Source organism: Salmo salar, chromosome ssa07 (assembly GCF_905237065.1).
Source record: "Salmo salar chromosome ssa07, Ssal_v3.1, whole genome shotgun sequence".
Lineage (NCBI taxonomy): Eukaryota > Metazoa > Chordata > Actinopteri > Salmoniformes > Salmonidae > Salmo > Salmo salar.
In genome coordinates this window covers 46177288-46200986 of record NC_059448.1, presented here as the reverse complement: position 1 = coordinate 46200986, position 23699 = coordinate 46177288, and the positions used below count along the sequence as shown (strand labels likewise).

General features: G+C 42.6%; 1 protein-coding gene across 7 annotated transcripts; it reads right to left on the bottom strand.

Annotated features, from left to right (window-relative positions):
- Positions 1-726: 726 nt before the first annotated feature.
- On the bottom strand, positions 727-22062 carry LOC106609475 (insulin-like growth factor I). Of its 7 annotated transcripts, none has more exons than XM_045722085.1 (5): positions 21943-22062; positions 18166-18325; positions 7671-7933; positions 4133-4168; positions 727-1850 (listed from the first exon to the last, which is right to left on the bottom strand). In XM_045722085.1, the coding sequence occupies exons 2-5, from the start codon at positions 18317-18319 to the stop codon at positions 1791-1793; spliced, it is 513 nt and encodes a 170-aa protein (XP_045578041.1). In that variant the 5' UTR covers positions 18320-18325; positions 21943-22062; the 3' UTR covers positions 727-1790. The 7 variants fall into 7 exon arrangements, with proteins under 7 accessions (XP_045578041.1, XP_045578042.1, XP_014063817.1 ...); XM_045722086.1 differs by lacking the exon at positions 21943-22062 and adding an exon at positions 21701-21724; XM_014208342.2 differs by lacking the exon at positions 21943-22062 and adding an exon at positions 19837-20127.
- Between the last annotated feature and the right edge of the window lie 1637 nt (positions 22063-23699).

Below are 23699 nucleotides of genomic sequence, written 5' to 3'. Positions count from 1 at the left end.
TTGAGTAACAATAATTTAAAAACAGTAGAAAAAATAGCGTTTTGCCTTCTTGGGACCACAACATGATACTTTTTTTTCATGCATTCACAGATTTCACACAAAGACATTTGCTCGCTTATATACTACTACCTTATTGAAATCGCTTACAAATAAAAACACTATTAATAAAATGGTGGCCACAAGGCTGTGCAAAAGGGACGACCTCCAACGATAAGCTTTGCCATCTCTCTTTCTCTTCCTGTTTTAGCCCACCGTTGCAAGTAACAAACTACAAAATAGCACCATTATACAGTGGATAGGATTTTCTTAATACGGTTTTGCTATATGATACCATCATGTACAATAATAGTAGAAGAATGCATAGGATAACATAAATGGGAGTATTGGTTGATTATACACTGACAGAGGAGGAAGAGATGTGATGGGTTGTCAGGTTGCTGAAATGGTACAGTAAGACTGTCAGGCATCCAGATTGTGCAAACAGCCATTACTCTCTGTAATCCTGACGCAAACACAGGAATTCTCAGAACATGGTCTGATGGAACCATTGTGTGAACCTTGCTCATAGTAGCAGAGCTCTGAGTGGCTTAGCCACAAAACGGACTGTGTGTGTGTACAGCATTTTTCAACTGCAGTCCTGTTTATTTGTAGGTGTGTGTTTCTGTGTTTCTAACTGTATTTGAGTTGCAACACTATATGTGTTGCTGTTTATTTTATAGCTTTTTAATGAAAAATCCATGCAGTCCATGTTCATACAGAAGAAGCAAAGGTCCCTCCCTAAGCTAACAAAATAAAAGAATGCAGGCCAAGTGAAATCAATCATTAATCGTCTTCCTGTAGCTGGCTATTTTTAGCGCCCCTCTGTCCTGTCCTCTGCATTAGAATCCATTTTTAATCAGACCACATATTAGATCCAGAGAATCTACGGTGAGTCTTTACAAATTAAATATAAATTTAATCTCCTCCAAACTTTCTGTTTACAGTACAGAATATAATATTACTGTCAGTTTCACTAGAATGGCTTAGCAGTACAAGAAGATTGTATCATCAGAATAGGTCTCTGGTCATATTGTTGCCTCAAAGCCAGGTTCTTATGGTATGGTTGCATGTAACATGCTTATCGTCTGTTGAAGCAGACAATAGTAAATAAATAGCCTTAATGAAACACGTGACAACTGTGAAATCATCTTTTGGCCAGAACTGACTGAAGCTGAAATAACATTCTCTTGAGGTTCTAATATATTATCAAAGCAGTGGTTGTTAGATGAGAATGGGGGGATTACTTATCCAATAGCCCGACTACTTTGCATGGCCCAACCTCTCAGTGTAAAGCTTGAACTCTTTCAGAGTTCAGGTAAAGAGGATGGACCTTTGGCTCCATTAGACAGACAGACAGGTAAAACTGCTGGCTGCCCTCCTATTGGCTGTATGTAGCACAGAGCCTATCAGAGGCCACCAGGGACACTATAGCTCAGCTGACACATGGAGGTATAAGAAGAAGAAGCTCTTTGATGTGTAAGCAGCTAAACTAGTCTGTTACATTGGTTTGACATGGAATATAATTCCTTCCAATATGAAATGGTGCAGTGTATAAAATAATCAAAATACCTCTCATATAACCCCCGCACTTTAACTCTCAGCTAGAGACATTACACACAAAGCTTATTACCATTAGCATTGTACCATTATCCACCTTTTGTTGTTTTACAGTGAACCATTCCACAGGGGCACCAGGTATGGGCACACCCTTCTCTCATCCCTGTCCACCTGTCCGTTAGCTTCTGTCTCTTCTACATTCGGTAGTTCCTTCCCCCTGTGTTTCCTCGACTTGAGTTCTTCTGATGTACCTCCTGAAAAGGGTGGAGGGGGAACAGATTTTTTAGGAGGAGAAACATTAGATAAGTGGATTAGGAGAGTGGGAAAAAACAGCTTTGGGTCAAAACCCAGTGCCTGTGCCTAGAACAACACAGCTGTACAATTAATGGGTGATGATTTCATAACCTTTTGCTATAGTGAAAGAGCCACAAACAGTACAGTATCAAGTATCCTCCCTACCAGAGCTGATAGGTCATATTTAAACCACAAGCCACCAGAGCGGCACTGACATTCAACACACTGTCCCTCTGCACATGAATAAATCAATGTGATTATATGCATGCCGTTACCCTCTGTAACTAGCATGCCACAAATCTGTTGCAATCTGAGGACCAGGGTTTCAGCACAAAATGTACAGTATGAAAGTAGAATCTGTCTGGGAGAGAGAGTGCCCATGGGTCTACCACAAAAACCACTTAGTCCTCCGCCTCTTCGCTAATGGCTTTCTTTTTTTGAGGAGAGTTGTAAAATGCACCAAGTCCAAGCTTAAAAGGACGACATGGACACACAGGTGGAATTGGGAAACTAAGGGAGAGGAAAGAAACGTTTCTTCCTGTTGGGTTGACAACTTCGGTTGGACTGGGATTGATTTTCTAATTAAATTCTGTGCTTGTATTTCCTTCCCTCTCACAAAGAAGTCAATATATGCTGACTATTCTGTTGTAACCTGGCCAAGGAGTCATTGACTTTGTATCTACTAAACGAAGGTATAAACAGCTACTTATAACAATGACAAGTATGCATCAAATATGATGGTAGTCATGGTACCAATCATAGCATGCTATATTCTACACTGAACAAAAATATAAACACAACATGTAAGTGTTGGTCATGAGCTGAAATAAAAGATCCCAGACATTTTCCATATGCACGAAAAGCTTATTTCTCTCAAATTTGGTCCACAAATTTGTTCACACCCCTGTCAGTGATCATTTCTCCTTTGCCAAGATAATCCATCCACCTGACAGGTGTGGCATTTCAATAAGATGATTAAACAGCATGATCATTACACAGGTACACCTTGTGCTGGGGACAATAAAAGGCAACTCTAAAATGTGCAGTTTTGTCACACAACACAATGCTACAGATGTCGCAAGTTTTGAGGTAGCATGCAATTGGCATGCTGACTGCAGGAATGTCCACCAGAGCTGTTGCCAGAGAGTTGAATGTTAATTTCTCAAATTATTCCTCTTTAGAGAATTTGGCAGTATGTCCAACCGGCCTCACAACCGCAGACCACGTGTAACCACGCCAGCCCAGGACATCCATATCTGGCTTCTTCACCTGCGGCCACCCGGACAGCTGATGAAACTGTGGGTTTGCACAACCAAAGAATTTCTGCACAACTGTCAGAAACCATTTCAGGGAAGCTCATCTGCGTGCTCTTCATCCTCACCGGGGTCTTGACCTGACTGCAGTTTGGAATCGTAACCGACCTCAGTGGTCAAATGATCACCTTCGATGGCCATTGGCTGGAAAAGTGTGCTCTTCACGGTTGAATCCCGGTTTCAACTGTACTGGGCAGAAGTGTGGGTGAGCGGTTTGCGCTGATGTCAACGTTGTGAACAGAGTGCCCCATGGTGGCAGTGGGGTTATGGTATGGGAAGACATAAGCTACGGACACAATTCCATTTTATTGATGACAATTTGCACAGAGATACCGTGACGAGATCCTGAGGCCCATTGTCGTGCCATTCATCTGCCGCCATGACCTCATGTTTAAGCATGATAATCTATGGCCCCATGACGCAAGGATCTGTACACAATTCCTGGAATCTGAAAATGTCCCAGTTTTTGCATGGCCTGCATACTCACAAAACATGTCACCCATTGAGCATGTTTGGGATGCTCTGGATTGACGTGTACCACAGCATGTTCCAGTTCACGCCTATATCCAGCAACTTTGCACAGCCATTGAAGAGGAGTGGGACAACATTCCACAGGCCACAATCACAAGCTTGAACAACTCTATGAGAAGGAGATGTATCGCGCTGCATGAGGCAAATGTTGGTCACACCAGATACTGACTGGTTTTCTGATCCACACCCCTACCTTTTCTTTAGAATATATGTATTCCCAGTCATATGATATCCATAGATTAGGGCCTAATTAATTTATTTCAATTGACTTATTTCCTTATATGAATTGTAACTCTTGAGTTAAGTCTTAGAAATTGTTGCATGTTGCATTTATATTTTTGTTCTGTGTAGTTATAGTAGGAAAGTACCACTGCAGTAGTGAAGGACAAACAGCCTACCTTGCAAGATGTGTGACTATGCCCAGATAAAGGTTTCTGTCAGGAAAAATAATAAAACCGTTGAGATATGACACATTTGCTTTCCACTGTGGTAATTTATTGTCCACAATGGAATAGTTAGCCACTCTCTAAGGGCTAAAAGTCAGTTATTGGTGTTTTCTGTCCTCATCAGCAAGTCTTAGCCTTAACATCTTAACTTGGAGTGCATGCTCTGGAAAAAGCCTGACACACAGTGTCTTCCGGAAGTATTCAGACACCTTGACTTTCTCCACATTTTGTTACGTTATATTCTTATTCTAAAATGGATTAAATAAAAGAATGTCCTCCGCAATCTACACACAATACCCCATAATGCCAAAGCAAAAACTGGCTTTTAGAAATGTTTGCAAATGTATCCAAAATTAAAAACAGAAATACCTTATTTACATACAATATCTCACAAAAGTGAGTACACCCCTCACATTTTTGTAAATATTTGAGTACATCTTTTCATGTAACAACACTGAAGAAATGACACTTTGCTACAATGTAAAGTAGTGAGTATACAGAGTGTATAACAGTGTAAATTTGCTGTCCCCTCAAAATAACAGAACACACAGCCATTAATGTCTAAACCGCTGGCAACAAAAGTGAGTACACCCCTAAGTGAAAATGTCCAAATTGGGCCCAATTAACTATTTTCCCTCCCCGGTGTCATGTGACTCATTAGTGTTACAAGGTCTCAGGTGTGAATGGGGAGCAGGTGTGTTAAATTTGGTGCCATCGCTCTCACACTCCCTCATACTGACTGGTCACTGGAAGTTCAACATGGCACCTCATGGCAAAGAACTCTCTGAGGATCTGAAAAAAAGAATTGTTGCTCTACATAAAGATGGCCTGGGCTATAAGAAGATTGCCAAGACCCTGACACTGAGCTGCAGCATGGTGGCCAAGACCATACAGCGGTTTAACAGGACAGGTTCCACTCAGAACAGGCCTCGCCATGGTCGACCAAAGAAGTTGAGTGCACGTGCTCAGCGTCATATCCAGAGGTTGTCTTTGGGAAATAGACGAATGAGTGCTGCCAGCATTGCTGCAGAGGTTGAAGGGGTGGGGGGTCAGCCTGTCAGTGCTCAGACCATACGCCGCACACTGCATGAAATTGGTCTGCATGGCTGTCGTCCCAGAAGGAAGCCTCTTCTAAAGATGATGCACAAGAAAGCACGCAAACAGTTTGCTGAAGACAAGCAGACTAAGGACATGGATTACTGGAACCATGTCCTGTGGTCTGATGAGACCAAGATAAACTTATTTGGTTCAGATGGTGTCAAGCGTGTGTGGCGGCAACCAGGTGAGGAGTACAAAGACAAGTGTGTCTTGCCTACAGTCAAGCATGGTGGTGGGAGTGTCATGGTCTGGGGCTGCATGAGTGCTGCCGGCACTGGTGAGCTACAGTTCGTTGAGAGAACCATGAATGCCAACATGTACTGTGACATACTGAAGCAGAGCATGGTCCCCTCCCTTCGGAGACTGGGCCGCAGGGCAGTATTCCAACATGATAACGACCCCAAACACACCTCCAAGACGACCACTGCCTTGCTAAAGAAGCTGAGGGTAAAGGTGATGGACTGGCCAAGCATGTCTCCAGACCTAAACCCTATTGAGCATCTGTGGGGCATCCTCAAACGGAAGGTGGAGGAGTGCAAGGTCTCTAACATCCACCAGCTCCGTGATGTCGTCATGGAGGAGTGGAAGAGGACTCCAGTGGCAACCTGTGAAGCTCTGGTGAGCTCCATGCCCAAGAGGGTTAAGGCAGTGCTGGAAAATGATGGTGGCCACACAAAATATTGACACTTTGGGCTCAATTTGGATATTTTCACTTAGGGGTGTACTCACTTTTGTTGCCAGCGGTTTAGACATTAATGGCTGTGTGTTGTGTTATTTTGAGGGGACAGCAAATTTACACTGTTATACAAGCTGTACACTCACCACTTTACCTTGTAGCAAAGTGTCATTTCTTCAGTGTTGTCACATGAAAAGATATACTCAAATATTTACAAAAATGTGAGGGGTGTACTCACTTTTGTGAGTTACTGCAAGTATTCAGACCCTTTGCTATGAGACTCGAAATTGAGCTCAGGTGCATCCTGTTTCCATTGATCATCCTTGAGATGTTTGTACAACTTGATTGGAGTCCACCTGTGGTAAATTCAATTGATTGGACATGATTTGGAAAGGCACACACCTGTCTATATAAGGTCTCACAGTTGACAGTGCATGTCAGAACAAAAACCAAGCCATGAGGTCAAAGGAATTGTCCGTAGAGCTCCGAGACAGGGTTGTGTTGAGGCACAGATCTGGGGAAGGGTACCAAAAAATGTCTGTAGCATTGAAGGTCCCCAAGAACCTTCAATACTCCCGAGTGGCGCAGCTGTCTAAGGCACTGCATCTCAGAGCTAGAGGCGTCACTACAGACCCTGGTTCGGTCCCGGGCTGTATCACAACCGACCGTGATCGAGAGTCCCATAGGGCGGCGCACAACTGGCCCAGCGTCCTCCGGGTTAGGGGAGGGTTTGGCCAGGGTAGGCCGTCATTGTAAAATAAGTATTTGTTCTTAACTGACTTGCCTAGTTAAACAAAGGTTAAATAAAATAATTTAAAAATAACACAGTGGCCTCCATCATTCTTAAATGGAAGAAGTTTGGAACCAGCAAGACTCTTATTAGAGCTGGTCGCCCGGCCAAACTGAGCAATAGGGAGAGGGGCCGTACGGTGAAGTATCATACTTCATACGGTGAAGTATGGTGGTGGCAGCATCATGCTGTGGGGATGTTTTTCAGCGACATGGACTGGGAGACTAGTCAGGATCGAGGCAAAGATGAAAGGAACAAAGTATAGAGAGATCCTTGATGAAAACCTGCTCCAGAGCGCTCAGGACTTCAGACTGGGGCGAAGGTTCATCTTCCAACAGGACAACGACCCTAAGCACACAGCCAATACAAAGCAGGAGTGGCTTTGGGACAAGTCTCTGAATGTCATTGAGTGGCACAGCCAGAGCCCAGACTTGAACCCGATCAAATATCTCTGAAGAGACCTGAAAATAACTGTGCAGCAATGCTCCCCATCCAATCTGACAGAGCTTGAGAGGACCTGCTGAGAGGAATGGGAGAAACTCCCCAAATACAGGTGTGCCAAGCTTGTAGCGTCATACCCAAGAAGACTCGAGGCTGTAATCGCTGCCAAATGTGCTTCAACAAAGTACTGAGTAACGGGTCTGAATACTTATGTAAATGGGATATTTTAGTTTCATATTTCATTATGGGGTATTGTGTGTAGATTAATGAGAGAAAACAATTAAATTAATTTTATAATAAGGCTGTAACGTAACAAAATGTGGAAAAAGTCAAGTGGTCTGAATACTTTCTGAATGCACTGTATGATCTAAAAATCAAATATACTGAAAGACCCACTACAATGTTCTATATCTATGTCCATTCAGTTTCGCTGATGTCAACTGTGCATCCTCTTATAATGTATATCTGTTTGGTGCTGTGCTCACCTTCTTGGTTTTTGTCTTGTCTGGGTGCTGTGCTGTCCTACGCTCTGTGCCTCTGTCCACGTTTTGCACTGCAGTACTAACCTTAGGTGTTCTTGGCATGTCTGTGTGGCGCTGTGCGCGCACAGAGCGAGCTGCCTTGCCAGACTTGACAGGGGCACAGTACATTTCGAGCCGCCGCAGCTCGCAACTCTGGAAGCAGCACTCGTCCACAATACCACGGTTATGTGACCGCCGTGAACTGGGGCCATAGCCCGTTGGTTTACCTGAGGGACAGAAAGGAAGAAGAATTTGTGTTACTACATGTGAAGACGTAAATAGCATGTAGAGAGCATGTAGAGAGCATGTAGAGAGCATGCAGAGAGCATGTAGAGAGCATGTAGAGAGCATGCAGAGAGCATGTAGAGAGCATGTAGAGAGCATGTAGAGAGCATGCAGAGAGCATATAAAGAGCAAGGATGGCTGTCGTTCCAGTTTGTTCTGTAAATAATTAAAAAAGATAACTGAAGACAGCTTGTTGCTTAGGATTATATGTCTTTGGACCTCCGTGTATGTTTGTCTTCATGTTATAGGTCGAAGTTAAACGTTGAGGTAAAGGTAGAGGTCATAGGCATGTTAAGTGTTGTGTCATGGGTATGTTAAGTCAACCACAGGTGCTTTAAAGAGCCAATGGAATCATATACAACATAACCCAATACAGTCTTGGATATGGACCAACTTCTTTAGTGCAGATGTCCTGGAAGGTTTTATATCTGTGAGCTGAATTAATCCAAAAAGCTGTAATCATTTGTGGCTGTGCGCCAGGCCCTGGGCCCTGTAATAGCTGAGTGCTAACGGCATGGTTGTGGACTTGATTATTCTGATATATGGACAGTGTTAATGACATTGATTTCTTCACTGCAAAATTTACAGGGTATTGCATTGCGCTGTGCGGACCCTTTTTGGCAACCGTGAGGCAGTAAAATGGTCACGGTCACCGTAACATTGAGAATATCACGTTCGGACATTTTAAACCCATTAGGCCAAACCTCAACCCCTCAGGGCCCAATCAGCCTGCAGAGAAAGTAGGCCCAGGCCTAAGCCACACCCTCTGGCGGACGGGTTGGTCGTTTCATTCACATTTTCACCTGGCAACCCAGCAGCCCTTTATTGCTGACAATCTCAGAGCCAGTTGAACTCTGGATACTGTGGATTCTGTTACAATGCAGCCATGCTGTTGTTTACTAACAACTGTATGGCTTTCCTGAACCATGTCTAGACCCATAGTTCCCATACGTGCAAAAGACAGGCAGTTGTTGGCACCTAAATTGTGTGTGTGTGGGGGGGGGTGTCATAGTAATGGCAGGAAGAGAATAAATTAAATGGTATCAAACACATCACACACATGGTTTCCATGTGTTCGATATCAGTCCATTCACTCCATTCTAGCCATTATTATGAGTCGTCCTCCCCTCACCAGCCTCCAGTGGTGAAAAGCCAGAGAGGCTCACTTGGAGGTCTGGTGCTCTTCAGTATGAATCGGAATCTGAGCACTTCGCTGAGAACCCAAGTCACATTCTACAGTGATGTGAGTGGAAGGAGGAGGAAGTTAGGAGTTGCTTTGACACCTGAATGCCAACAGCTTTCGACTCCCTCTCTCCAAACCCACTTTCTTTCAGTGGCCTTTAAAAAAATATCCCACTCTCCATTTACAATTCCCCGCTCACCTCGGGCAATATAGCCTTGATAGGCTTTTCCCTGTTACCAAATGAAATAATAATAATGTAATATGGCATTTACAAGGAGGAAATGCCTTTCCCTTTCAGAGTTAATAGCTCTTGGCCCGGGAGCCTGCCAGTGCTGACAAAGTGCATTAACTTCTGCTCTATGCCTTCCTTATCTTGACAATGTTGTTTTGGACAGAGAGGAGCTCCAATTCAGAAACAGATGCATCTCTCCACAGTTCTCAGTCAGGACCCTGGGTACAGTGTGAAGAAAGATTATGGAGGGAGTTGTACTGTGTAGGAGAAAACACTGATCTCAAGTCAGATGATGAGAACAGGCGTGTGTTCATGGATAGTTGAAGGTGAGAGGGTTCTATACTGGCTAAAATGATTAAAGTAAGAGGGTTCTATACTGGCTAAAAGGTTGAAGGTAGGAGGGTTCTATACTAGCTAAAAGGTTGAAGGTTAGAGGGTTCTATACTAGCTAAAAGTTTGAAGGTGAGAGGGTTCTATACTAGTTAAAATGTTGAAGGTTAGAGGGTTCTATACTGGCTAAAAGGTTGAAGGTAGGAGTGTTCTATACTAGCTAAAAGGTTGAAGGTTAGAGGGTTCTATACTAGCTAAAAGGTTGAAGGTGAGAGGGTTCTATACTAGTTAAAATGTTGAAGGTGAGAGGGTTCTATACTGGCTAAAAGGTTGAAGGTGAGAGGGTTCTTTACTGGCTAAAAGGTTGAAGGTGAGAGAGGGGGTTCTATAGTGGCTAAAATGTTGAAGGTGGGAGGGTTCTATACTGGCTAAAAGGTTGAAGTTGAGATGTTTCTATACTAGAAAAAGGTTGAAGTTGAGATGTTTCTATACTAGAAAAAGGTTGAAGTTGAGATGTTTCTATACCAGAAAAAGGTTGAAGTTGAGATGTTTCTATACTGGCTTAAAGGTTGAAGGTGAGATGGTTCTATACTAGAAAAAGGTTGAAGGTGAGATGGTTCTATACTACAAAAAGGTTGAAGGTGAGATGGTTCTATACTAGAAAAAGGTTGAAGGTGAGATGGTTCTATACTAGAAAAAGGTTGAAGGTGAGATGGTTCTATACTAGAAAAGGGTTGAAGGTGAGATGGTTCTATACTGGCTTAAAGGTTGACGTTGCTGCACTGGACAGCAAGAATAGTTGATTCAGCAGGCAAGGTGCTCTAGTTCTCACCCAAGGTCAATAGTTATAGACCTCAGACCTCCCCTGTATGATGAGCTTGAACTATGTCCAGGTCAACAAGGTCAGTCATTGTTTTGAGGATTTTACCACCACAATGTAGGCTATAAGTAATCAGGCCATGTTATAGCCTCTTTACAATGAGAACTGCACATGGAATACACCAGTTTTCACCTTGAGAATGAAATGTAGCAGGTCTCATTGTTTGAAGACTATATTAGGACTTTCATAACTTCATCTCTCTTTGTGTCTTCAGCTGGGCCCAGTTAAAGATGCACTCTCTAACTTTTGTATAATTTCAGCAAGTAGTTTTGATAGTGACGCTCACGAGCCAAAACGGTTCCCTGTTTTTTGTGTACTACGTCATTCCATTGTGTAGGGCGGCAAGGTAGCCTAGCGGTTAGAGTATTTTTATCAGTAACCGAAAGGTCGCTGTTTTGAATACCCGAGCCGACAATGTAAAAAATCTGTCAATGTGCCCTTGAGCAAGGCACTTAATCCTAATTTGCTCCAGGGGCACCGTGCTACTATGGCTGACCCTCTAAAACAACACATTTCACTGTGACAATACATTTTTTTTTAAATGTACTATGTCATCCATTTTGTTTGATATGTTACAAATTTTGCAATTCATATGATATCTTACAAATCCAATTCATGCAATTTTTTTGTGCTTAAGATCGCGGAGTGCATCTTTAACCCCCGCTTACTGAATGGCATGTTGTAATTAAGCCAGAATAAACCATGATAAATTGTCACTTAACCATTGTTGCTGACGTATAACAAGGAATTTTCATGACGAGGGAAACCTTCTTGCAAGGCCAAGCTTGTGATTATTCAATCAGACAGGTTGTATTATGAGCCAGGAGTCCACTGTGCTGGCCCTGTTTTCCAATCCCTCCCAATAAAGCCCTCCAAATGAACATCCGCTATTATTCTCAAAATAACCTGTAACCTTCTAAACAAACAGCTGGAGAGGAGAGAAAAATCATCTGGATGCAGATTTTAACATGTAGAAGAATCATCTGTAGCTGGTTGTAAAAAGCAGAAAGCATCAGTAATCAGGTGGAATAGGTTTTGGGAGGTTTTAAGTGCCACGTTTCAAGGGATAACTGACTGTAATCCCCCACGAACAAAGAGTTGGCGTCCTGTGTGCTGTTGTCGTAAACAAACTCAGATAAACCACCTTCTCCTGCCTGCCGTGTGGTGTGGCCACCCGGCCCGGTGGACAGTGTGAGAAACAGGCTGTTTGAGAAGGGGGGTCCGTGGTGATTGGTAAAGGCTATTGTTTTGGAGTTTGGTTGCAACCATTCAGGGCATGGCAGATTAGTGGTAGGCTACACGTCTTCTGTTTGTGTTACTGTGTTGTAGACAGACACCCACTACAGATTAGGGTGCAGTTTTGTTTTGGTGTTGTGTGTTGTTGCATACATCTATTGGATGGAAGGGGGCCCATTTGCGTAGGGTGAATGAGTTTGAATAGATTAGATTGTGATCTAAGCGCTGCATAACAATTGTTTGGCTGCGTAGAGAGAGACTCCATCATGACTTGAAAGAAGGAATGTCTGCAACTCGGTAATGCTCCCCAGTGGTTTATTAAGATGCACACAAGATGAGGTTTTGATCCCACTGGGATCTTTGTTAAGTCAGTCAACAATGTCTTAGCTGAAGAGCAAGGCAGCCTGTTTAGACCAACCTGTCTGAGATGCACACAAGCTAGAGGGACCTTTTCATCAAGCAGCATTGACCTTTTGGCAGTCTATTTTTTTTTACCTTTATTTAACTAGGCAAGTTAGTTAAGAACAAATTCTTATTTACAATGACAGCCTAGGAACAGTGGGTTAACTGCCTTGTTCAGGGGCAGAACGACAGATTCTTGTCAGCTCTGGGATTCGATCTAGCAACCTTTCGGTTACTGGCCCAATGCCCTAACCACTAGGCTACCTGCCGCCCACAGCATGATGGTAGTGCCACAACAGCAGAGAGGCATGGGTTGAAATATAAACCGTACCTTTAACTACCATTATTGTGCTCATGCTCATGCTGAAGTTATAAGATTTTATTTGTTATGTTCAGTGCATTTGTGAAGTATTCAGACCCCTTCCCTTTTTCCACATTTTGTTACGTTACAGCCTTATTCTAAAATGGATTAAATTAATACAAATCCTCATCAATTTACACACAATAAATAGTGTGTAAATACCCCATAATGACAAAGCGAAAATCGTTTTTTAGAAAATGTTGCTAATGTTTAAAAACTGTAAAACATAAATCCCTTATTTACATAAGTATTCAGACCCTTTGCTATGAGAATCAAAATTGAGCTCAGGTACATCCTGTTTCCATTGATCATCCTTGAGATGTTTTTACAACTTGATTGGAGTCCACCTGTGGTAAATTCAATTGATTGGACATGATTTGGAAAGGCACACACCTGTCTATATAAGGTCTCACAGTTGACAGTGCATGTCAGAGCAAAAACCAAGCCATGAGGTCAAAGGAATTGTCCGTAGAGCTCCGAGACAGGGTTGTGTTGAGGCACAGATCTGGGGAAGGGTACCAAAACATTTCTGCAGCATTGAAGGTCCCCAAGAACACAGTGGCCACCATCATTCTTAAATGGAAGAAGTTTGTAACCACCTCAAGAGTTCCGCTGTGGAGATGGGAGAACCTTCCAGAAGGACAACCATCTCTGCAGCACTCCACCAATCAGGCCTTTATGGTAGAGTGGCCAGTTGCAAGCCACTCCTCAGTAAAAGGCACATAACAGCCCACTTGGAGTTTGCCAAAAGGCACCTAAAGGACTCTCAGACGATAAGAAATAAGATTCTCTGGTCTGATGAAACCAATATTGAACTCTTTGGCCTGAATGCCAAGCGTCACATCTGGAAGAAACCTGGCACCATGCCTACTGTGAAGCATGGTGGTGGCAGCATCATGCTGTGGGGATGTTTTTCAGTGGCAGGGACTGGGAGACTAGTCAGGATCGAGGAAAAGATAAACAGTGCAAAGTACAGAGAGATCCTTGATGAAAACCTGCTCCAGAGCGCTCAGGACCTCAGACTGGGGGCGAAGGTTCACCTTCCAACAGGACAACGACCCTAAGCACACAGCCAAGACAACGTAGGAATGGCTTCGGAACAAGTCTCTGAATGTCCTTGAGTGGCCTAGCCAGAGCCCGGATTGAACCCAATCTGACATCTCGGAAGACCTGAAAATAGCTGTGCAGCAACGCTCCCCATCCAAACTGACAGAGCTTGAGAGGATCTGCGGAGAAGAATGGGAGAAACTCCCCAAATACAGGTGTGCTAAGCTTGTAGCGTCATACCCAAGAAGACTCAAGGCTGTAATCGCTGCCAAAGGTGCTTCACCAAAGCACTGAGTAAAGGATCTGAATACTTTTGTAAATGGGATATTTCAGTTTTTAATTTATAATACATTTGCAAACATTTCTTTAAAAAAAATGTTTTTGCTATGTCATTATGGGGTATTGTGTGTAGATTGATGAGGGGGAAAAATGTAATCAATTTATAATAAGGCTGTTACGTAACAAAATGTAGAAAAAATCAAGGGGTCTGAATACTTTCCAAAGTAAAAAATATAAATGCAACGTGCAACAATTTCAATGATTTTAATGAATTACTGTTCATATAAGGAAATCAGTCAATTGAAGTAAATTCATTAGGATCTAATCTATAGATTTCATGACTGGGCAGGTGTCGCAGCCATGGGTGGGCCTGGGAGGGGATAAGCCGGCCAATAAGAATGAGTTTTTCCCCAAAAAAGGGCTATATTAGAAAACAGAAATACTCCTCAGTTTCATCAGCTGTCTGGGTGGCTGGTCTCAGACGATCCCGCTGGTGAAGAAGGTCCTGGGCTGGCGTGGTTAGGCGGCTTATGGTAGAGAAATTAACATTAAATTATCTGGCAATAGCTCTGATGGACATTCCAACAGTCAGCATGTCAATTGCACGCTCCCTCAAAACTTGAGACATCTCTGGCATTGTCTTGTGTGACAAAACTGCACATTTCAGAGTAGCCTTTTATTGTCCCCAGCACAAGGTGCACCTTTGTAATGAACATGCTGTTTAATCAGCTTCTTGATATGCCACACCTGTCAGGTGGATGGATTATTTTGGCAAGGAGTGATGCTCTCTAACAGGGATGTAAACAAATTTGTACACAAAATTGGAGAGAAATTAGCTTTTTGTGCGTATGGAAAATGTCTGTGATCTTTTATTTCAGTTCATGAAACATGGGACCAAAACTTTACATGTTGCGTTTATATATTTGACTCCAAACTGACAGAACTCAAATCTAACATCCCCATCCTGTCCTTTTCATGAGATGTCTCTTTGTTCTGCAGAGTAGTTCTTTAGTGAGGAGGGCCAACGTTCTCATTTCAGCACTCCATGGAAAAACAACACCTTTTCACAGTGACAAAGTGCACACAAAGTGCAAACAGGAGGCCTTTCTTTCTTTAGTGCTGAGTGCCTTCTGCTGAGTGTGTGTGTGTTCAGGTCCAGTGTGTAAAACTAGAGAGGTGGGGAGGTGGACGGGAGGGGGGCATCCTGATCATCCTGTAATCCCCCATAATCCCCTGTTGCTCTGGGACAAGGCCTAGCTGTGTGTGTAGTGAGGCTGATGTGCTGTTTACACGTTCTCCACTCTCCTACTCCAGCTGCTTCAAATAGAATAGACACAGAGAGACAAACAAGGCTGAGAAAGGATAGGATGGCTCATCAATGGCTGCTTAAAAGCAATTTACTCCCCTCCTCTGTTCCTCATTCTGTTTAAACTACATGCTGTTGGGAGGGCGATGGCACAGTGCCAATCTGAATTCGTTTTCATCTCGACTATAAATGTTTCTCATGTACAACTCTCTGAACTAGTAGCTTATGACATGGCCTTATGAGACAAAAAGGACAAGACTGGTTTGTCTATTGCCCTGTGTGGCTGAATCTCTGTGCCTTTTGCTGAATAGGTTTATCTCTGACCCTGACATGGTTCCTTCTGACTAAAATGTATATGACTAATACATTTACGAATACAACCAGCATCATCCACATTGGAGATTTGGTATATGCCATGACATTGTATTTATGGAGTTACTAAGAGAAAGAAGAGAAGTCCTTTTTCATTTTAGTCAGTTGTAATTTTCCACATCCTAGTGCTCTGGAGTGTAGGTGCATCATAGGGGTTCACTTTTAGACTGTGAGAGGAAATTCTTCAGAATAGAATAACCAGCTTCATCCAGAGTACATTACAGGAAGTGGGTGTGATCTAGAATAAAAGCTCAGGAAGAGTTGATTCATGTCTTCCAGAGAATCTACAGTACCCCACTGATCAGAGAATGTTCCTACCGATTTTCCTCCCAATTTTCCTGTCGTCCAGTGTTCCTATTTGCAAACTGGGGTTACCCAGATTCTGTCCAAAAGACCCCCAAGAATACCAGATTCACGGTATGTCTGTATATCCACTCTACTCCACTCAACCCGGGAGGAGTTTGCCTGCTAAAGCATTACTAAGACAACTGAGGATTTCTAGGTCAGGCTAATAATTGGAAAAACTGACTACGGTTGTGGATTTAGTTTTTCTTCTTTAGACCACATTTTGTTTCAATAAAATATTTTTCCACCGAGTAGTATTTCACATTTCTGTCAAGGTAATGAAATATGAAGTCTTGAAAGGCAAGTGAGGCTACTTTACCAGTGACATGGTGGGTAAGGTGGATTGGCCCAGCGTCTCAGCCCGCAGAAAGCCCAGTGTCACTGCAACACTCTGGGGACACATCATCACTACGGTGGCTGTCAAGTTCAACATGGTGCAGCAGACTGGAGGGGAAGAGTTCAGGTCAAGAGCAGACCAGACCTGACGACCACACGGAGCTGTCACACTTCCCAGTGCAAGAGACGACAGAGCCGAAAATGGATAATCCAGATATCTCACTTAAAGACTCATTGTTACACATGTGGTTCCATCTGACAGCAGGAGAGAGAGACATACTGTCCACACAGCGAGCCACCTGCTGTACATACCTCAATGTTCCTTTCCAGAAAGGATGGAGTGTGCCTGAAATGTCCTAGTCTCAATGTACCTTTTTTAACACGAGAACAAGGCATTGATGGATGGGTACTTTGCAGCTCAATGATCGCACAGTACAGTATATAGTCAAATGGAGGTATGCAGTCTAGTTCCAAACCTTGACAGATTGAATTCCCAGAGCCAGATAAGATCTGTCTGAGGTCTGTGAGTTCATGGTAGGAATGATTTGCTATTTATGTCCATTGTTCGGTTCATCAATTAATCATCATAGAATAATATTGTTGAAGATACAGTTCTATTCCAAATACAAGGCAATGTAGCAAGTTCTGGCTACTCAAGATTATATTCCATAGGCCATGTGAAGTAGCCTGATTTATAAAAAAGGTTCAGAAATCCCTTAAACACTCAGAGAACACATAAACCCCTTTCACAGTCTCACATCATCAAATCTCCCAGATCGTCTCACACCTCATCAAAAGTCTTTACACATATTAAATATTTCATCAAGTTCCCAGAAGAATTGTTATCACGCAAATATTCTCAACTCTGTCACAATTAGTCAAACCCCCCCACCCCCTCAAGAGAACTTTCAATTAAGTCTGATTAAGTTGGAGCACAGAGCCTCTTTCAAGATGATTGACATCTCTGAGCTGTATTGATATGTCAATGTCAGAGATACAAAAAGATGGTGCACAATAACTGTTTAGCCTTGGAGAGGTGGTAAAGAGAGACTTGACACTTGAATGTGCAGTGATTTCATTCAATGCCAGCTAGGGACCCTCAAGGCACCACATTCAGTATATGGCACTAATGAGCCAAACCACAACCTTTCTGAGTCCATGGTTGTAATGGGAAGAAGTAGTCCCCTGAGGGAAGGATCAGGGTCCATGTCATAGGAACACTGGCTACTGATGAGTGGGAGAACGCAACACCTTGAAACAACTCAGCACTGCCATATATTGCATGTTGTTCTGGCCTTTGTGCCTTCAACGGAAAATAGGAGATTTAAGTCCTGGATTCTTAGCGGATGGTTTTCTTTGGGTAGCTTTCCCCATTTCTGGTGGAAAAAAAGTTCACTGCAACATTTATGTCTTTCCCTCCTCCTTCTTACAGATAGTCAGCCTCAATTCCACTTAAAACCCCATCCCCATAGACCCAGCAGCGGTTTCAATGAGCATAATATACATATAGCTGTTTAACATCATTCTACACTTCATTTACCTCTCAGCAACCCCCAGAACCTCATTCCTGCTTCAAGGGCATTGCATCATGTGATTCTATATATGCCATTAGTCTAAGTCAGTAGTCCATCACAGTCAGGGATAGAGACTAAATATACATAGGCTTCTATTCTCATCAACTCTTCAAATCTGATACAGCTGAAATGTTTAATAGGAGTGAGGAAAAAGACAGAGAGAATGATTATTAGAAAGTGAAGGCCAGATGAGAGAGATCTGATACTGTTTAATTTATGAGATTGCGCATTAGCGCTTTGGGAGAATGGAGCAGCAGCAATCCTTTATGAATAAATAAAAGGTGCACTTACTGAAATAAAAGCCTCTCTCTCCACACACAAACTGCAGCGTGTCCACCAGCTCCGCCCCACACAGGGTCTCGGGCCCCGCCCCTGTTGCCGCCGAAGTCAGGGTTAGGACGCACAGCAGCAGTGAGAGGGTGTGGGTACAGGAGATACAGCACATCGCACTCTGCGTTCAATGGGGAGAAGGGCACAGTTAGTAGGGCATGGCAGGCTGGGAATGTCGTCAGTCTCACCTTCCATATCATATTTCACCAGTGTCAGTATAACGTGATGGCAGTGATTTCATATGCCTTCACCAGCCTATTTCAACAGCATCGTCATTTTGATTACTATACATTTGAGAAATATATAGCTAGCGTTTCTAATAGGTTCACAATAAGTGAAGGAACAGGTGTCTATGGAACCGTGACGTCCAAAACAATCACTCAATCATAATACAAAGAGCCTACAATAATACCAGTCTATAAGTTTTGTTCACGATTTACGCACGACTTACGTACGGCCCTTGAAGTGTATTAACCCTTACAAGCATATTAGGATGCATGGAGCGGTGACTGCACGAGCCGCTTCCTGAGGAGAGGGTGCTTTCCCGGTTCGAAGCCCATACACATCATTATCTTGTCTGTAGGCTATTTCACTGATAATATTCCTTCAGCCATCAGGCAGTTATGTTTCACAACCCGATAATCAAACTTTTGGGGTGTCATAATAAAGAACAGTTGCATAGGAATTAGTCACAGAGAGAAAGGTATGCGAATGCATAAATGCATAAAACGAATGCATAAATCAATCAAGGCGATAAGATCTCTTTAAAATCGTTTGTTCCAAAACAGTGGTTTATCTTCTTTAAGTAGGCTTAGTTTTAAGATAATGCAATGATGTCCTTTGTTTCTCTCATTCTCAGCTCCAAAAACGATCGTTCAGGACAGGAGCCACAGAGCCAAGGATCTTGCCTATCCAAACATGAGATGGAAAACGGTCCACGCGCCAAACCCAGCAGATGAAGCATAACGGGACAAATTTACATAATAAAGAGAATATACACAGGATTCATATACATCACAACCGCTACCACATAGTTATCCTACCCAAAGGGCGCCTTCTTCGACGCCTTAAGCCCTTCCTTATTGTTTGTTTTCCTACAATCCAATGTGGTATCCAAATGCGGAGTCAGCAGAAATTACTTTGAAAGTTCAGTAACGTATGCAGCAACATTAGTGGTTTATATTCATGGTAACGGCACCGGTCAGCGCGCACTGCGCAAACGTGTCGAAACTCATGCTGGAAACGCATTGAAACGTCCACACGAGTGTGTTAACTCATGCACTCAGACATGCCAACATAACCTTATTTTCGTAAAGTCAATTAAAGTAAATGTTATAGCTAGGCTACAAAGAATGTCTATGTGAAATCAGTCAAACGTGCACTCACAGAAAATGCATGCAAATCTACCTGCTGACATGTTCTGATAGACATGTTGAAATAGTCTATAATAAAACCGATTTGTACCTTAAATCCCTGAACTAAAATCATCTGCTATAATCAAACATGGGTCTTTATTAATTTGTGCTTTGATACTGCAAATAAATCAGGTTGGTTCTTGCAACAAACAAAAAAAACAAAAAAAATAGTAAGTAAGGTGACAATCTGGTGTCAAAGGAAATGATTTAAAGTTACCTTGAAGACATCACATACATGCCACTGAAAGAAATGACCGCTAGACATCCCCACGGGTCTCCGCACGACAAAGCCCAGCAAAAATGAACTTGTTTGAAGTCATTAAAAACAGTGAGAAAGAGGATAAGATGCAGGCAATGTCACATCTCAATATTCCGACTTTGTTCCATTGCGCAGGCTCGTTTTGGAGAAGTGCGATTTAGCGAACAGGAGACGGATTTAGAGAGAAAATCCCTCACATGTATCTACATTACACAGACATTTTCAACAGGAAACAGCTGGGGCAGCGTTTGCCTTCTCCTCATCCTAAGTTATTCATTAAGGATTTTGGGCACATATTCAAATAACGTCATCATTTATACTTTTCTTAGAATGGGATTGAATTTTGATCTCTTTAAGGCTTGGTTAGTAGTTCAAGATAGAACAAGACCCATACCACCCGCTCTTCTCAAAGCGTGTTATGTGTAGACATCTCATGGATGAATTGTTATAGGCGTTGGAAAATAGAATTATTGTCCACGAAGCGCTCGTGCGTAATTTATGTGGCACATGTAGGCTATGTGTCTTCATATTCATCATCTATTATATACATATCTATCTCCAACTTTTGATTTAGTGGGCTGATTCATCATCATGATTTAAAGATTTTCATAAACTAGACTATTTGAGTGTTTATGTGCAGTGCACACACAGTCAACAGTTTCAATGGATAGCCTGCACGTTGGTCTCTTTTTTCATACAATTTATATACGTTTATATTCATATATGTGAATATCATCCCTGTCCTCAGGTCATCAGGATTAAAATCCTACATCTAACCACCTGATCATTCATATAGTTCTATAAATGTAGTTTTAAATGTCCTCTTGTCAGGTCTATCTGTGCACACCATGGCAATAAATGATATTTTACAATGCAAATATTATGACCACTCAGTGTTAGTCACTGAACAATGTACTGCCACTTGACAGCCCAAATGTGGCCTTTTTCCCAATCTGTGAATCTGCACCTTGCTCTCCCCTTGAATTGACATGTGTCTCAGTATCTGTTGACAACAGCACTCTTTCCATGGAAAATATGTATACCCTTGAATAGGACAATCCTCTTTTTTCCAATAAAGGGCAGTGTTTTGAAAGACCACTGCCTAATTGTCCCAGGGCTTAAAGAGGGTTGGTTTCGCCAGCACTGATCCAATCACTAAACAGGAGATCAGTGCTGACCCAATCATAAAGCAGGATATCAGCAGCACAGCTCCAGTTAGCTCAGACAGTGTCAGCGCATCACATAAACAAGGACGCATCTAGAGAGGGCAGTGCGTGGACACAAACAGGCAAAGATGACAACTTATAATGCCACCAAAGTGGGTCACAACATGCAAGCATATTCAAAGATGTCACAGGGTGTATGAGGACATTCAATTCACCTATTTAAACCTAATATGGGCAGATAGTGACTACATTCATATACAGTTTCCACTCAATGCAATATGTTATGCATAACAATATTACCAGTGTTAAGGCCCCAGCAGGGAATATAAAAGGTTTCAAGATGCCTCGATAACTATGATCAAGCCCAACATCCTATCCACCCCAAAGCCTAATGCCTCCAAAGGTCCTCCCTGCCCCTGGCTTAGCTACAGCTCCAGCGGATTGGGTGTATTGTCATAACCTTTAATTCAATGTCTCTCTCTTCAGTTCAGAACATTGGGGCATTATCATCCAACATGCTGAATGGCACAAAACAGGAGCACAATGTACCATACACATTTTCACTCCCTGCTGTGTATTGTGTCATGGTAACGAGTAACCATATAATAGTAAACAATGATGCACTCCTGATTAAAGACAAAGCTGCTTGAGCTGACCTTGTCAAATCAGGGAAATCCAAATAAAACTCCTCTGGTTCCAAGAAACGTACAGAAACCTCGCTATCAATCCGTGTTTTCTGATGAAAAGCTCATCTAATTTGGCAACCATCTTCTCAGGTAATTATAAGACCCACTTCCATGAATTATGATAAATATGACTGTTATCATTACTACTGGGGTATGGCTATAATGATGACCTGTTCTTGTCTGATTATCCCCCAATGCAGTAGTAGACTGACCTTCCTTTCCTTCTCCTGCCCACTCCAATATGCAGCATTCAGGGTTGTACCTCTGCCAGCTCTCTCTCTCTCTCACTCTCTCTCCCTGTCTCTCTTTCTCTGTCTCTTGTATTCTCCCTTTCTGTCTGTCTGCCCTTCTTCTCTCTCTCTCTCTCTCTCTCTCTCTCTCTCTCTCTCTCTCTCTCTCCCTCTCTTGCCTTGTCTCTCTCTCTATCCCTCGCTCTCCTCTCTCTCTCTCTCTCTAACTTTCTCTGTCTCTCTCTCTCTCTCTCTGTCGCTTCCGCCCCCTTGAACTCATTGACCAGGAAAAGGCTTGTTTTCACTCACAGGGATTCTGGACAGGGAAGAGGTGCTGACAGCGTCCTCTGTCTGGACTGACCTGCCAAACAGCCAGGCCAGAGGTAAATACAATGGTCCAGCATACAGATGCGTATATGAGAAAGATAAGCATTTTAAGTTCACATGAGGACACACAGGGGGCTGAGAGAGCAGTTAGACTCTGTGCTCTCAACCCTGTTTTATTCTTCTCCTTCATAGCATTGATCTTAATTGGGGTGAACTATTCCCTCTTGATTAGTTTGAGATGGCTCTGTGAGTTAGGCTGTTCTTTTCTGATCAGTGATTTCAACCCAAAAATATTCATATGAACTTGGCAAACTAAGCTATTCATTGTGTGAGAGAGGGGGTAAGTTAGTTTTTTCCCCCAGTATTTAATCTACTCAGTGATGTGGAGTGGGTTTCAATGAAAAAGAGGGGTGTGGTGCTGATGTGTGTGCATGTGTTATCAAAAACATATTTCGGTGCCATACCATGTCTGTTCATATGGAAGAAATAAAGGTGCGTCATGGAGCAGCAGAGCGAGAGGGGTGCTTGTTTTGATACTTGCCGTTGCCGTAGCAACATGTAGGGGTCACAAATGTTTCGGTGAAGTGGGCAGGAAATTCCATGGCGCCTGTTGATGATCAAATCCCAATTTAAATACTGTTCTATGATAGTTTAACTATCCGTGTCAGATTGATGAACATGCTGGATTCCAGTAAGAGAACATTTGCAGAAATAGCCTAGTGTGCTCAGAAGTAGGGTTGCCAAATTCCACGAACTTTCAATAAATTCCCTGGTTTTCTGAAAATTCTGGTCGGAGGATTCCTGGAGTCAGGAGGGAATAAGCAGGAAGTCCGTAATCCTCCAACCAGGATTTCTGAAAAACCAAGGAATTTATTGAAAGTTCCTGGTTTTATGAAACCCTACTCAGAAGACATTCAGAAATCATGTTAACAAAGCAAATATTACCCAGCTACCAGGGTATCAGGTCAATATCTCTGGAAATTGTGATACAGGAGAAAGCTATTCCTCAACTTGCAGGATTGCAGTTCTATTATTAAGAGCCATGTATTTATTATCAATGTTTAATAATGCTGTCATTATTTAATCATTGTCAAAATTCCCAAACTCTCTCTTTTACGGCACATAGGACAGTTCCTCTGAGACTATTCATCCTATCAGTGTCAACGTGCTTACTGACACAGGATTCTGTCAGAACAGTGAACACTATGCAAATCCTGGGTGATGCAATCATACCAATACAATTCAAGTATGCACAAGTTGCCAGTAGTTCAACGAGTGCTCTTGATGTAGGAAAAACCCTGAGAAACATAGCTTTTTAATTACCGTAAGCTGTCTATGCCCCACCACGCTACACTCTCAGAGGACCTCCTCTAAGTAAGAAACCTGTTAATTCTGTAAGTATCCCTATAGAG

Coding starts and splice junctions, on each gene's coding strand:
- LOC106609475 (XM_014208342.2), bottom strand. CDS start 19,884: ATGTCTAGCGGTCATTTCTTTCAGTGGCATGTATGTGATGTCTTCAAG. Junction 18,326..19,836: donor ATGTATGTGATGTCTTCAAG/GTAACTTTAAAT, acceptor CATTGAACGCAG/AGTGCGATGTGCTGTATCTC. Junction 4,169..7,670: donor ACAAGACAAAAACCAAGAAG/GTGAGCACAGCA, acceptor TTTTCCTGACAG/AAACCTTTATCTGGGCATAG.